The sequence below is a fragment of the Diceros bicornis genome, chromosome 18, assembly GCF_020826845.1.
Source record: "Diceros bicornis minor isolate mBicDic1 chromosome 18, mDicBic1.mat.cur, whole genome shotgun sequence".
NCBI lineage: Eukaryota > Metazoa > Chordata > Mammalia > Perissodactyla > Rhinocerotidae > Diceros > Diceros bicornis.
The window spans coordinates 61,966,221-61,980,522 of NC_080757.1; the positions used below are offsets into that span (position 1 = coordinate 61,966,221).

Below are 14,302 nucleotides of genomic sequence, written 5' to 3' on the forward strand. Positions count from 1 at the left end.
CTGAAATCAGAGACAGTTATTGAAGCACAGTGTGATGTACATAATAGTCTTATAATAGACTGATAGGAACAACGTTTCCTCGTCCACAGTGCTGCAAACTCATGCCCATCCAGCCCCAGGGGAGCGGGGTCTTCGGGATACAAAATGGGCCGTGTGATACCGTCTGACCTCAATTTAATGGCCGACAGCTCACAGCCAGAAAATGAAAAGGAAGCTTCAGGTGGAGACAGCCCAAAGGTAAATGTTTTATAGCCTTGAAACAGAACCCACGGGCCATCATGTAGCCAGCTGTCCTCATTTCATTGCCTGCATGTGTAGTAACATCTGCACCAGGGCCTTTTGAGAAGTGTACATCTGAGCAGATGAGGGCTGGTTGTGGGGTCACTGTTGAGGATGTTCTTGGTGTTGGGGTCTTACGAATGCATCCTTTCAGTCATTTAGCACTGGGGTCTCCCCAGTGGCAGCCATGGGCCCAAGTACTGAGAGCAGAGCAGACAGTGAAGGACACGAGAACCTCTTGGTCCTCACGGGATGACCTGCATTGTGTCCCAGGAAACTGTTCCTGGGGTTTAGTCCTGCTCTCCCAAATGCTGAAGGTTGTGCCTGTACAGGTGTTTGAACACATGTGCACATATATTCACATGTACGCACTTTGGGGGGTACATCACTGCCCTTTGGGGACAGTAATTGTTGATGGTCCGCACTGTGACCCTGCATACTTTTATTGTTTGACCCAGTAATTCCCCTTCTAGGACTTTGTCTAAAAGAAATGGACAAAAGTCTCAACAAAAGTTTATAAAACAGAAAATTGAAAGCAGCCTAAGTGCCCCATAAGGAAAGAATGATTAAGTAAGGGAATATTATGCAACATATTTACTGATATGGAAATGCTCTTGATGTAATGCTAAGTGAAAAAAGAGAATAAAACTATGCCAGCCCAGTGGTAGTAGTTAAGATCACATGCTCCACTTTCTGCTTTGGCGGCCTGGGGTTCACAGGTTCGGATCCCAGGGGCAGACCTACACACCGCTCATCAAGCCACGCTGTGGCAACAATCCACATACAAAACAGAGGAAGATTGGCACAGATGTTAGCTCAGGGACAATCTTCCTCAAGCAAAAAGAGGAGCATTGGCACCAGATGTTAGCTCAGAGCCAATCTTCCTCACCAAAGGAAAAAAAAACATACATGGTATTGCTTTAATTACATATTTATAAAATGTGATATATTCACGCAGTAGAACACAGTACAGCCATGAGAATGAATAAGCCATAGCCATGCACCATCTGCCTACAGCAGCTGGGAGCCTTGCACAGAGGGTGCTGGGCAAGGGGCACAGGCACAAAGGGGCATCTGCTGTAGGAGTCCATTTTTGTCCGTTTGCCTGTTTAAAATCAGGCAAAACTCAATTGTATTGTTTTAGAATGCATTATTAGATGGTAAAACTTAATAAATCACAGCAGGATTCTGATTATTGTAAAATGTCAGGAATAATGGTGGCCTCTCTGGGAGGTAGAGGCTGTGGCCAGGTGGGCATATAGAAGCTTCTGGGATGAGGGCTGTTCTCTCGACCTAGTGTTGGTTGTACTGATGTTTACTTTACAAAAATTTTTCTTCTGATACAGATGTATTATGGGCTTTCCTTTCTGTGTTATAGTTTTCAATAAAAAAAAGGTTTTTAGAAATGTATAGAAAAAAGATACCAAGGAAACACACCAAACAGCATAAGCCCAATGAGGAAGGCTTTGTGCTCTGCGCCTGGCACGGACTCCAGCTTGGCTGCACCACCTGGCCCTTTCCTGTAACTCAGAGTGTGCCCACTCGTGGGGGCAGACATGGCAGAGCCTGACCTAAGTGCTTGGGGAATATTAGCTATTTAAAATTGGGGTGCTGGGATCATAGGTGATTCGGTCTTTCTGTACAGAGCATGTGCCCATCGCAGGCTGTCGGGACTAAGCGTGGCCTGTGCAGTTGAAGCCCACGTTCCTTTCCTTGGCACATCTGCCTTCCTTCCCCATCCGTCCGTCAGTCCCTCTGCCTGTCTATTGTTTTACTCCATTTGTATTTATCCCTAAACAGTGTCTAAATTGTTCATTTTTAAACCTCACATAAAGAGTATCATCTTAAATGTATTCTTTGCAATTTACTGTTTGCATTTGACGTTGCATTTTGCTGTTCATCTGTGTTGATACGTGTATTTCCCAGTTCACAACCAGGGGTGCACCAGTGGGCTTGTGCACGTGTGTGTGGGGATCTGAGTCATCACAATGGAAGGAGCCACTGGTGGCCTGGAGTGTGCTGTGACCAGGGGTACTAGGTGCACAGCAGCTCTGCACACTAAAACAGTACCCGCCTAACTTAGGGCCTCAGGCCCCAGTGTAGTAACCCTACGTCTGGCTTATGGTGCTCCCCTCTGCTTGGGGTTTCCTTCTGTAAGGAGCTCCTCTGTTGATGGACATTCAGTGGTTCTGAGTGGTCGTCATTTTGCCCTGCGGTGCAGGGTACTCTTGCACCATCTCCTTGTACACACGAGGATCCCACCAGGGCCTGGGAGGGAGCGCCAGCTCACTCTGCCCCTCATCTTTGCTGGCCTTGCCCAACTCTTCACTTTACTGTGGGACAGGCCTCTGGCTGTGATTTAATGAGCGTTGCCCTGGACCCTACTGAGGTCAAACAACTTTTCTCTTTTTCTTGCTTTTTTCAGTTTTGCCATTGGACTTTCTCCTTGTGTGGTTTTAATATTCTTTTTTATGCTGCTGTACGTTTTTTCCATTTTCTTCCTCCAGATTTTCCAAATGCTCTGCAATCAAATTATATTACTTCAGGAAAACAAAGCATTATCACAGGAACACTTAAAAACACTAAGCATCCTGAATTTTAGTAAATTTAGTCAAAATTTTGGTAACTTCAATATTCTTTTTTTTTTTTTTAATTTAAATACAGGATGATTCAAAGCCACCTTATTCCTATGCACAATTAATCGTACAAGCAATTACGATGGCTCCTGATAAACAACTCACCCTAAATGGAATTTATACGCACATCACTAAAAATTATCCATACTACAGGACTGCGGACAAGGGCTGGCAGGTAAATCCATTTCTGTTTGTTATTAAGTATTTCTGTTACATGTCTTGTAGATTCCACTTGACAACTGAGAGAAAAATAAGCTGCTGTTTTATTTAACTTGGGCTCAAGTTAAGAAGGTAGGATGAGATGAGTGAGATGTTTTTTTGCTAAGAGAAGAAGTGTTAGAGGCCCGCTGTTGCTATGCTCACTCTGACTTCCTTAGTGCAGAGCAGAAGGAATAGTGGTTCTAGAAGAAAATATCAACCTGCATTTTTTTACTCTCATGGTCTCCATGGATGGGAAAGGCATGGCTTGTTTCAGATGTTTCTTTTTGGCCACTGCTGTTCATTTCATACATCTAAAATGAAGGAGAGTCAAAAACCAAGCCCATCTCTTACTTTGGCATTCTTCTGTCTTCCTTATCTACATCTACTGACGTACATAGCTTTTTGAAGTTGGCACAGAGTTGGTTTTCAAACTGTTTTACTGGGGAGCCCTTTCTTCGAAAGACATCTTCTCCAGTTGGCCAGCATATAAAAGAGATGAATGCAACGCTGCCTGGTTTAAACTGGGGAGCCTACCTGCTTGTCCACCTGTACTTCAGCCCATTCTTAGGGTGTCTGGGGAACCCGGGCCTCCTCAGAGGACACTTTGAAATCAGTGCATAATGTTTCCATTGTTTAACCTTTTCCTTTAGTTTAATTTTGGAGCCTTTACAATGTGTAGTTTTTTCTTGTTCTGTGTATCTGTGTTATGTGTGGCCATTTACTGGATGTACAGTAGAGCCTCACTAATTCAGACAATATGGGAAAGGGTAAGTTTGAAATATAAAATATTAAAAGCATAATAAAAGAGAAGAAATGTACATTTATAACTTCTGAATTCATTAAGTAACCAGGAATGGCTACAGAATTCCTTTGAGGCTTAGTGAATAAAATGAAAAATGTTTCTGTTGAACTATAATCATTACCAAGTGATGTGGGTAGGGGTGAGGGGTAACCGTTTTCGGTTTCATGCAGGATAAACTTTTTCTTCTACCTGCAGATGTAGAAACATGTTGTAATAAAAATAGTCTACCAACCAAATCCTGAATATTTCCTTTGTGAGGAGTCTTTAGTCACATAAGAGTCTTTAGTTGTGGAAGGTACAAAATAAGACCCAGCCTCCCCTGCTGGCCTGGAGCGTGAGCACCCTGCCCTGCCTGCCTCCCTGTTCACAGCAAGGCGGCATTTAGTTGGCAGTGAGGAAAATGCTGGATTTGGAGAATACTTTCATATCCAGCTACCTGGCAGGTCTCTTAACACATTGCACAATAAATCCTAGTAGTATTTACCATATTTTAATCTATAACAGTGAAGTTGTGCTTCAAAGGAAATATAAAACAAAAGAAGCAGCACGGATGATAATCTGTGTCCACGTCTGGTGACTGCACGTGGACTACAGCTCCCCGTGTACAGACAGGTGAGGTCTCAAGAGTGTTCTGTCAAGGAGTGCAGTAGAATTAAGTGCAGCTTACTATGTGCAGAATTCTGATGATTTGAAATGCCGGTTCGCTGGGCATTCTGGGGGTTTATGTTTCTGGAAAGGCTGGCAGGCTTTCAATGACCTGTTTCCCTTCCGGTCATATTTCTTGTGTTTCCTAACATCCATTTATGTGAGAACTGCTTCCGAAAATCACAAGGTTTTCTTGCTGAAGAAAGCTAAAGGCTGAAGCCTGAAGGCCAGCCCTCAGGGGCCACCTCCACCTGGCCTTGTCTCCTGGGGGGTTAGTCAGGTCAGCAGGGGCCACGGTCACAGAGAGGCATGGCACTCAGACATGACCCGCGTGCACTGATTGCTGCTGGCTCCTGGAATCGACTTCACAGCCCACTTGGCAGAGAGTTACAGATGTAACTGCAAGGCAGGCACGCCTCTCTGCTGAACTGTCATTAACACTTGTTTTTATTGAAACATCTTCATTTCTGTCTAGATCAAGGTCCGTAAGCGTGACTCTGCACCTCTTGCCTCATGTAAGGCTGCTCCTGGGACATTTCACACCTGCCTCCAGCTGTTTTAGTGGGAAAGGGATTTCCTGCTCCAGCCTTCCCTTTAATTTATGGACATGCACTCTCAATTTCTTTCTGTCCTCAGCGGTCCTTAGCTGTCCCCAGTACTGACCTGCATGTGCTGTTTTTCTGTCATGAGATGCTCTGAGCTACCCAAAGTGACTGCATTTGAAGTTTCTGTGTGTTAAGACCTTATGCCGGCTTCCTCTCTCCTGGCTTAAAACAAAAGTCTTTCCATTTTGCAACCTTGTTTTGTAAAAGAGCCAGATCCTTTTTCTTTTGAGGAAAAAAAACCCTCTCAACCAAAACAGCCCATTTTTAAAATGTGGATTTCCAGACTGCATCCTGCCCTCCCTGTGGGGTGGGGGAGTTGGCAGTGGCCTGGCAGTGCTTCTCAGAGCAGGGGACCCAGGGTGCTTGAACCAGAGCTCTGCGTCAGTTTCTAAGAGGATGCGTGTTGACCCTTCCCACCACGCCTGTTCTGAGCACTCTTGAAAGTCCACAGCTGCCCTTCAGACTGACTTCTGGTGTTTCACGTTGTCTCCCCATGGCAAAGCTTTTTCATTAATCCAGAGGAAGTTCTAGGATAAAACAAGAGGGTTTGAGTAGCCCTATCTGGAAAGATGGCATATTTCTTTCCTTTGGTTGTATATTTATGCTAAAATGTTTTCTTATGATTTATAATTATAATTTTACCCAGCCCAAAGTGAGGTATTTGTTGTGACTGTGAAAAGTTTGGGAATTCTGGGGCTCTCGGCCTTGGAAAGGACCAGAGCTGGTTTATTAAAATAGAGGGAGTGCTCTGCACTCATCCTGGACTCTCCTTCTGGAAGGTACTCAATGTGTTTCCTTCTCATAAATTTCTTTACAGGTCCTTACTCTGCAAAATATACACTATAGAGTGCTCAGTGCTGAGTGGGATTAACAGAGAGGGCAGGAAGGGCAGGACAGAACAAGCACGCTTGACCAGCTTTGTGCCTTTGTCAGCTGAGGGGACCAAGCTGCAGTTGTCGGGGACAGGAGAGGGGAGGGGCTGGTGCTCAGGAAGGGTGGGTTCTGGAACGCAGCCACAATTGGGGGGGTTTTGGGGAAAGAGAAAGTGCTCAGTATTGCAGATCCTTTTCTTTGTATTTAGTTTTAAAGAATAATAACCTGTCTTTTCTCTGAATACTTAATAATAATTTTTGAATCATTGGAATCTGAATCAGTGTGAGTTTAATGTATGTAGCTTGGTTTGATCAAATTACAAAGGCCTTAAATTACCTTAGCAGTATAGTTACTTTATTCTGTTTGTGTCTACATTAACTGTCTCTTATTACTTCCTCATATTTTCTAGAGTCTTGTTGGCTGGAAAAATCACAGGTGACCATTTATAAATTGGGCCTAATTGCCCATGGGATTGTCGCTAGAGTGGAGAAGAAGTTAGACCCAAGTGTGATGGTGCAGACTGGGTTCTGTTATGTTTTCAGAACAGAAAATAGCAACTCCCTGATCTAAGCACTTTACAGTTTGTCAGTAGTGTGAGGGGTAATGGAAAAGCGACATTGCTGACCCTGCTCCTGTCCTTTATCAGTTGGTAGAAATCCTAGTGCCCCATCGCCTGAAATAGCACTTACTGCCTCCAGATTCCCACTGTGCTGACTTTCCTTTTTCCTCCTAACATGCACATTAACCTAATCTACCTCAGTCTTTGCTTGGGGACTCCTTACCTCCCTCTGCAGATGTTGTCCTACACTGCGGCTTGGCGGTCACTCCTGAGCTCCTGCTGAGTAGCCAGGTTCCCACACAGTACAGTCAGAGGAACTCTTGACCCTCACATGCCGTCGTAAGGATGGCCTTGTTCACGGTGAGAGTATTCTGTAGTGTCATCATCTGCCTTTGCTTTTTCTCAGTCCCCAGTCTTGGAATCTGCCTTCTACTCCAAACTTAAAAAGGCCTGAGTGCAGTTGGAGAAGGATTCTCTGTCTTGGACGGGGCACCACTAACAGGCAAACTCGATTTCCTGGAGGAATTGATAGAACGGTATTGGTTATCAGCTAAACTCTATGATGAAACATTATAGCAAGTATCTGTGGTTATTAAAATATTCTAAATCTTCTATAATACGCTTATTTATAAACAATTTCACAAATCGCAGACACAAGCTAGCCAGCCCCTTCATGTTGCCAGTGAAATAACTGATGTCCACAGGTGTCAGCGGTGCTAATTGTGGCCTGTGACTAGTGTGGTCCTTGAACAGGCACTTGGATTGGGTGTCAAGTAGTATTTGACATGGTTTGATTCAGAGCCGCCTCTGGCAATTCAGCATTTCAGGCTGTGGCTAGCAGTTCTATTAGAAGGTTAATTGGGGAATTTAGAAATGATTTTTGGATAGCCCAAAATTTTACCTTTGAGTTATTACCATTTTGAAACTTTAATAGTTTAATTTATGAATTTTAAATTTAATAGTTTAATTTATGAATTTTAAATTTAAACATTAATATAAATGCATGAAATGATCTGAACACATGACTTTTATCTAGCTTTTCCTGACCTCTTGGAGATCTCAGGATCAGGTTTGCTGCCATCAGTTATTCAGGTTGCAGTGGGGAGCTTTCCTCAAATCGTCTGTAAACTGAGCCGAGCTTTTTGTAATAAAATGGACTGGGAGTTGAGAGAGAAATTTTCTCTACGTGCCTTGAGATTATCGTGAGGATCAAATAAGACACGTTTATAGAAGTACTTTGCAAAGTGTTCTATTACTAGAAGATAGTGTCAGTAATACTTCTCAACCTTTGGCTCATTTTTCTCCTCTGTTGGTTAGCCAAAAACTTGATACTGGATTAAATCATTTAAATGGCTATGAGAGTTTCTATAAGCTAATTCTGTGCTCAAAAAAGTAATTTAAAGGATTGGCTTATCTCGACTCTGTTCATCTCCAAACAGGGGAGGGGTCAAATGATCAGTAATAGTCTTTGGTTTCCTACTTGGAAAAACAATGGAAGTTGACATTTTTCCCTTTGGAAATAGCCTCTTTCCGTGTGGTGTGGATTTCTCACCCCTCCCCTTCCCCGGTTCCCTTCCTGGCCTTCCGGTACCACCTCCCATGCTATGCACAGAGCCCCTGTCCTTGTGTCCTTTTCTCCATAGAAGCCACGTGGCAGCCTCTGGCTCCCTCCAGTGGAGGGGTCGCAGCCCAAGCTCCTCCCTCGCCTAGGGGAGAGTGCCACTTCCTTCCAGCGCAGTGCTGCTTTTAAACCTCTCTGCCCTCTGCAGGAGCCCAACACCTAGGTTTCTGCTTTGCAGGGCACTAAAACTGGGACACATTTTTATTTCTCAGCAAAGAAATATATGAATTCTACGTATTTTTTTATGTTTCATAGAATTCAATTCGCCACAATCTCTCTCTGAATCGTTATTTCATCAAAGTACCACGTTCCCAGGAAGAACCAGGCAAAGGCTCATTCTGGAGGATAGATCCTGCCTCTGAAAGCAAATTAATAGAGCAGGCTTTTAGGAAAAGACGGCCTAGGGGCGTGCCTTGCTTTAGAACCCCTCTGGGACCGCTCTCCTCTAGGTAAGGAAAAAAGACAAACAAAAAGACCTCACTTAATGGTCAGTAAATTTGCCTTCGATGTATATTGGTGAATTTTCCTTGTGAAAATGAAGGAACTGCCCAAATGCATTATGATTAAATGTTGGGATGGGGATTTGAAAACAATGTTGGATGCTACCCATTATTTTTGTTTCTAGTGGTCCAAAACAAATCAGATTGTTTTTAAAGTTTTACTTAAACTCCATTCCCGTGCAGCAGTTGTTGCTTCAGTGAACTCATTGCATATTGTTAATAGGATGAGTCGGCAATGTAATGATGCCACATTGATGAAGAGTGTCTTTTCTTTTCCCCTCACATTTGAAAAGTTCTTTAAAGCTAACTTTTAGCTGCTTAAATTCAAGATTGGTTTATACAGTGTTAATTGCCTGATTTTAAAATTACACGTTTTTAGCTTCATTAGTAGATATGGTTTTTAAACAAAAAAAGAAATGACCGTAACATAAGTCTTAAGCCCCACTGGCTCGCACACCGCCAGTTCCTGCTGCCTGCCTATGGACAGGAGCTCCTTAGAGTGGGCAGCCAGTCCAGCTCCTTGGCTCTGTAGCCTGCGCTGGGCGTGGAGCAGCAGTGCCCCAGCACACGGTGCCTCTGTCACAGCCGAGTGAGTCTCGCTGCGTGTCCGTCTCAGGTCACAGGCATTCGTTGAGAAAGTAAGACTTATGGAACTGTGGTTGGTTGGCAGAAAACAAATTACAGCCCTTTTTGCAAAACAGATTTATTAAAACAACAAAACAGCTTTATGAGTACTTTACCTGTATAAATCCACTGTCTTCTTTTTGGTAACACAGAAGTGCCCCAGCTTCTCCCAATCACGCTGGAGTGCTGTCTGCTCACTCCAGTGGTGCCCAAACCCCCGAGAGCCTGTCAAGGGAAGGTTCACCGGCCCCCCTGGAGCCTGAGCCTGGGGCCTCACAGCCCAAACTCGCCGTCATCCAGGAGGCACGGTTTGCCCAGAGTGCACCAGGTGAGATGTGCAGAGGGCAGGCGTGTGGGATAGGGGTGGGTCAGACGGGCGCCTGAGCCAGGCTCATCAGAGAAGAAATAGCAAGAGGCCTTGTTCCTTTGTACCTTGTACCTGATACTTTCTGCACAGTACCTGAGTGTCTCTTAAAAACTAATAGCATTGTGAGTGTTTTAAAAAAATCAGTGAACATTCTTTTATGTGACATTATGTAGATGCCTGAAATAATTTAGAGTTAACCTGTTTTTCAGTTAATCGCTTTGTCATTCAAAATTCCATGAAAAAGTTTCCCCTCAAGAAGAGATTAGATAAATTATATAAAACTAGACATTGATTGGCAGCAAAAAATGTCCATTTAATGAATAGATGAGCATTTCACGGTTTACTTATACAGTCGCATTGCATAGTAAAAATGTGTGCCCTGGGGAATTTATTTTAAAAATACGCAGTGTGGAAATGTATCCAAACTAATTCTGTTATGGTTCCTAGTTGGTTGGCAAAATGTGCGTTTTGATATATTGGAATTCCTGGCCATGCTGGCCACCCCCTCGGCCCTGCCCCATTTGTAGCTCCTGTCATTGGTGTGTCTTTTCCTTACTCTAAGCCCAAACCAAAAAGCGCAGAGGTTGGTTGGCAGATGTTATAGTGGCCCAACTCTGTCTCTGAACTTTCCAGTTCTCTTGCACCCATTGTAAGATGAAGACTTTGATTCCGGGGGAGTGTAGCCCCCTTGTTTGGGCCTCAGTGGTCAGCTGCTTCTCATATCCTTTATTGTCATTTTCTTTTTCATGAGGAAAGAACTGTGGGAAGAGGTGTTGTAAGAAATCTGATAGAGTAGAGATTGTGTTTTTAGCCTTTAGATATACAACTTAAATAGCCGCATTAAAATACTGCTTTTTTTCTTATAATGAGTGACTTTACCATTACAAGGTGACAGAGGGCTGCGTTCTACTTTGTTAAATTAGTCTGTGTGAGTGGTTGCTGAGTGATTGTAGCTAGTTGGTTCAGAGAAGCTCTGGTTGGAGGAACGTGGGACTTGAAGCCTCATCCCTGCTCCCGTCGTCCTCGGCAGGCTCACCTCTGTCTAGTCAGCCCGTTTTAATCGCTGTGCAACGGCAGCTGCCGCCAACGATCAAGCCCGTCACCTACACTGTTGCCACCCCCGTGACCACCTCGACCTCCCAGCAGCCCGTCGTGCAGACAGTTCACGTCGTCCACCAGATCCCAGCGGTGTCTGTCACCAGTGTGGCTGGACTGGCCCCGGCAAGCACATACACTGTTGCCGGGCAGGCCGTGGTCACTCAGGCTGCTGTGCTGGCCCCTCCTAAGGCAGAGCCGCAAGAGAATGGAGATCACAGAGAAGTAAAAGGTGAGCAGCAGAAGCAGGTGCTTCCGGTGGCTTTTCAAGTTCTTAGAAACCCAGCAGATTTGTTCATCCCAACCCCTCCCTAACCAGTTGCTTAGTGTGGTTGTAGAGCGGGTCTGCTAGCCACCTGATTATTTTAAAGTGGTGAGATTTCTGTAAGCTTTCCAATAATATTAGTTGGTGTCATTTCTTCTTTGTGACTTTTCTTTTAATTTCAGTGAAAGTAGAACCTATTCCTGCGATTAGCCATGCCACGCTAGGCGCTGCTAGCCGGATCATTCAGACGTCACAGACCACCCCTGTCCAGACGGTCACCATAGTGCAGCAGGCGCCTCTAGGTCAGCACCAGCTACCCATAAAAACTGTAACGCAGAACGGGACTCACGTGGTGCCCATCCCCGCCGCCATCCACGGCCAGGTGAACAGTGGTAAGCAGTGTCCTCATGGGTAACTGGGCACTCGTACTGAGAGCCAAGATCCTTTGCTCCCCTTTTTATGAAGGGTAGTGTTCAATGTTTTGATTCCGACTGTTACAATTTTAATTTTTTGTCTGAGGGAATGTTTGTATTTCTCAACTGTAGGAAACCTAGTAATACTATAAGATACCCAGGAAGTGGTTGTGGGAATTGGCTCTCATGGGGTTCCCACTAGAGGAGCCATCTGAAAAGAGATAAGCATTTCTAAATATCTAGAGAGATAAAAATATTCCTGCCTTTTTTAGATACCTGGGTGTGGCCTAGAAGCAACCTGAGGTTTGGATGGTGGAACCTAACTTCTGAAATGTCCCCTGGGAGTGGTGGTGTGCTTGAGAGTGTCTGATGGTCGAAGGAGAGAAAACTGCTCTTCCGTGCTCTTTGCTCTGAAAGCCCTTTGGAGCCCCGTGCACGTAGCTCTCCACAAGTGTTCTGACGTAGATGAGTAGAGAAGACAGAACAGATTGAGGGAGCTTGGCGTTTAGATGAGCAGACAGAGAACCTCCTCTGCCCAGCCCTGTGGAGCAGCATGAGTAGGAGTCCTGGCTGGCTGTGTCATCTCGGGCCTGTGGGTCCTTGGGACTGGCATCCAGTCATATTAGCTGAGGCCCCTCACCTAGGCATGTGGAGTGCTGTTGTCCGCACATGCGGGCCATCATAAGGCTGCACTGGCCCGATCCCAGGCCCCTGCAGGGCCTCAAGCAGTGAAATCAGAAGCTACTGGCCACAAGCAGCTCTCTGTGCCAATAGATTGTTTCTTTGAAAGAGGGTGGAGAACAGAAAACTTGTGTTGATCCCCAAATCCTTACTGAGCTGTTTAAGGAACAAAGGTCTGCGAGACCTACATTTACCTCATGTGACTCAGGTTCCTACCCTGCTACTCCCCAAATTGAATGGAAGAACAAGATTTGGATCTTCTTTTAGGAAAGACTAACCACCTGAGAGTTGTTGTTTGTTTGTTTTTTTAAGCCCATTTCTTTTTTTGTTTTTTCATTGATGTCTTAATAGTTTATAGCATTGTGAAATTTTAGTTGTATATTATTGTTTGTCAGTCACCATCTAAATGCCTCCCTTCATGCCTTGTGCCCACCCCACAACCCCTTGACCCTGGTAACCACCAAACAGTTCCACCTAAGAGTTTTTTGTTTTTAATTTATGGCTAACACACGCCAAACTGTGCATAAATTGAGAAATTTGCAATCAGTTGCCCATTTAAAATGCTTTCTTGGGGGCCGGCCCAGTGGCACAAGCAGTTAAGTGCGCGCGCTCCGCTGTGGCAGCCGGGGGTTCACCGGTTCGGATCCTGGGTACACACCAATGCACTGCTTGGCAAGCCATGCTGTGGAGGCGTCCCATATAAAGTAGAGGAAGATGGGCATGGATGTTGGCCCAGGGCCAGTCTTCCTCAGCAAAAAGGGGAGGGTTGGCAGATGTTAGCTCAGGGCTGATCTTCGTCACAAAAAAATAAATAAATAAATAAATAAAATAAAATGCTTTCTTCCTCAAGCCCTGTGTCTCCAAAGTAAGTACGAGTAGTGCGCGTTGTTCTGCTTTTCTCTCTGAATAACTTTGTCGTGGCTGGTCTTGCTGTGCATGGCTGGAAGCAGGTGGCACTGAGAGATGGACAGTCCATTTCTGGTCGGTGTCGTTCTTCCTAGTCTTAAGCCGTGGTGTGGGCCAGTGATTCCCAGACGTCATGTGCCAGAATCACTCGAGGGCCCCCTCCCAGAGTCCCTGACTGAGCAGGTCTGGCCTGGGGCCCAAGAGTGTACATTTCTAACACATTCCAGGTAGTCTGAGAACCGCTGGTGCAGGTCAGGGGCCTTTTATCTCCACCTGTCTGTTGGAAGGAGTTTGAAAAACTGTATATGCCTTGCACATATTTAAGTTGGTATCTAAAGTTTTTCATCATAAATTTAATAAGCAAGGGATAAAATTTTCCACTACTAAAAATATTGGTGTTTTAAAATTAAAAAAAAAATTACATTGTTCTTTTAAATGTGTTACTGGCTCTGAATACTGCCCTGATTTGATGCCTGCTCTCACCCGTGTATATAAACACACAGACAGACAGGCTCTCCCGCCCTTGTAGTTCAGTCTCACACACCCCCACCCCGCAGTCTTGTACTAATGCCATATACTTTATGCTTGAATGTCTTATTGAGCATGTTTTTTTCTGCAACAACAAAATATTGAAATATTAAAGATTTTTTTTTTAAATAATTTTATTTATCCCCCCAAAGCCCCAGTAGATAGTTGTATGTCATAGCTGCACATCCTTCTAGTTGCTGTATGTGGGACACGGCCTCAGCATGGCCGGAGAAGCGGTGCGTCAGTGCGCGCCCGGGATCCGAACCTGGGCCGCCAGCAGCGGAGTGCTTGCACTTAACCGCTAAGCCACAGGGCCGGCCCTGAAATATTAAAGATTTAATTGTGACTATAAGGATTGATTTATCAATTGTTATTACTACAGAATTGAACAAAACCAAAAATATAACTCTTATAAAATCAAAAATTAAAATTGTATTAAAGATGCATTTCTCAATATTTCAGGGCTATAAAGAAAACCACACAACTGTTTGTTACCATTGAGATCACTGCTGTAGGCAGTGCTGGGTCAGCCCTCAGCCCTTGTTCCCATGTGGAAGGGAGGCTGGAAGAAATGTTTCAGCAAAAACAATTTTAAATTATCTGTTAGTGAGAAATTTTATTGTTTTTCCTTCATTTTGGTTGCAGTCTTTTACTTAGAAATCAGTTGGCTTGGGGGCCGGCCCTGTGGCTTAGCGGTTAAGT

At 44.5% G+C, this 14,302-nt stretch overlaps 1 protein-coding gene across 3 annotated transcripts in view; it reads left to right on the top strand.

The window, feature by feature from the left end:
- FOXK2 (forkhead box K2) overlaps positions 1-14,302 on the top strand; it is an 84,693-nt gene that overhangs the window by 52,803 nt on the left and 17,588 nt on the right. For all 3 annotated transcript variants that reach the window (XR_009222773.1, XM_058561970.1, XM_058561969.1), the window contains exons 3-8: positions 90-237; positions 2,944-3,090; positions 8,477-8,670; positions 9,498-9,673; positions 10,743-11,039; positions 11,255-11,464. Coding sequence is in view for 2 of the 3 variants with exons in the window: in XM_058561970.1 (XP_058417953.1) it covers positions 90-237; positions 2,944-3,090; positions 8,477-8,670; positions 9,498-9,673; positions 10,743-11,039; positions 11,255-11,464 (1,172 nt within the window). In the remaining variant the exon portion in view is untranslated. The remainder of the gene's footprint in view (positions 1-89; positions 238-2,943; positions 3,091-8,476; positions 8,671-9,497; positions 9,674-10,742; positions 11,040-11,254; positions 11,465-14,302) is intronic.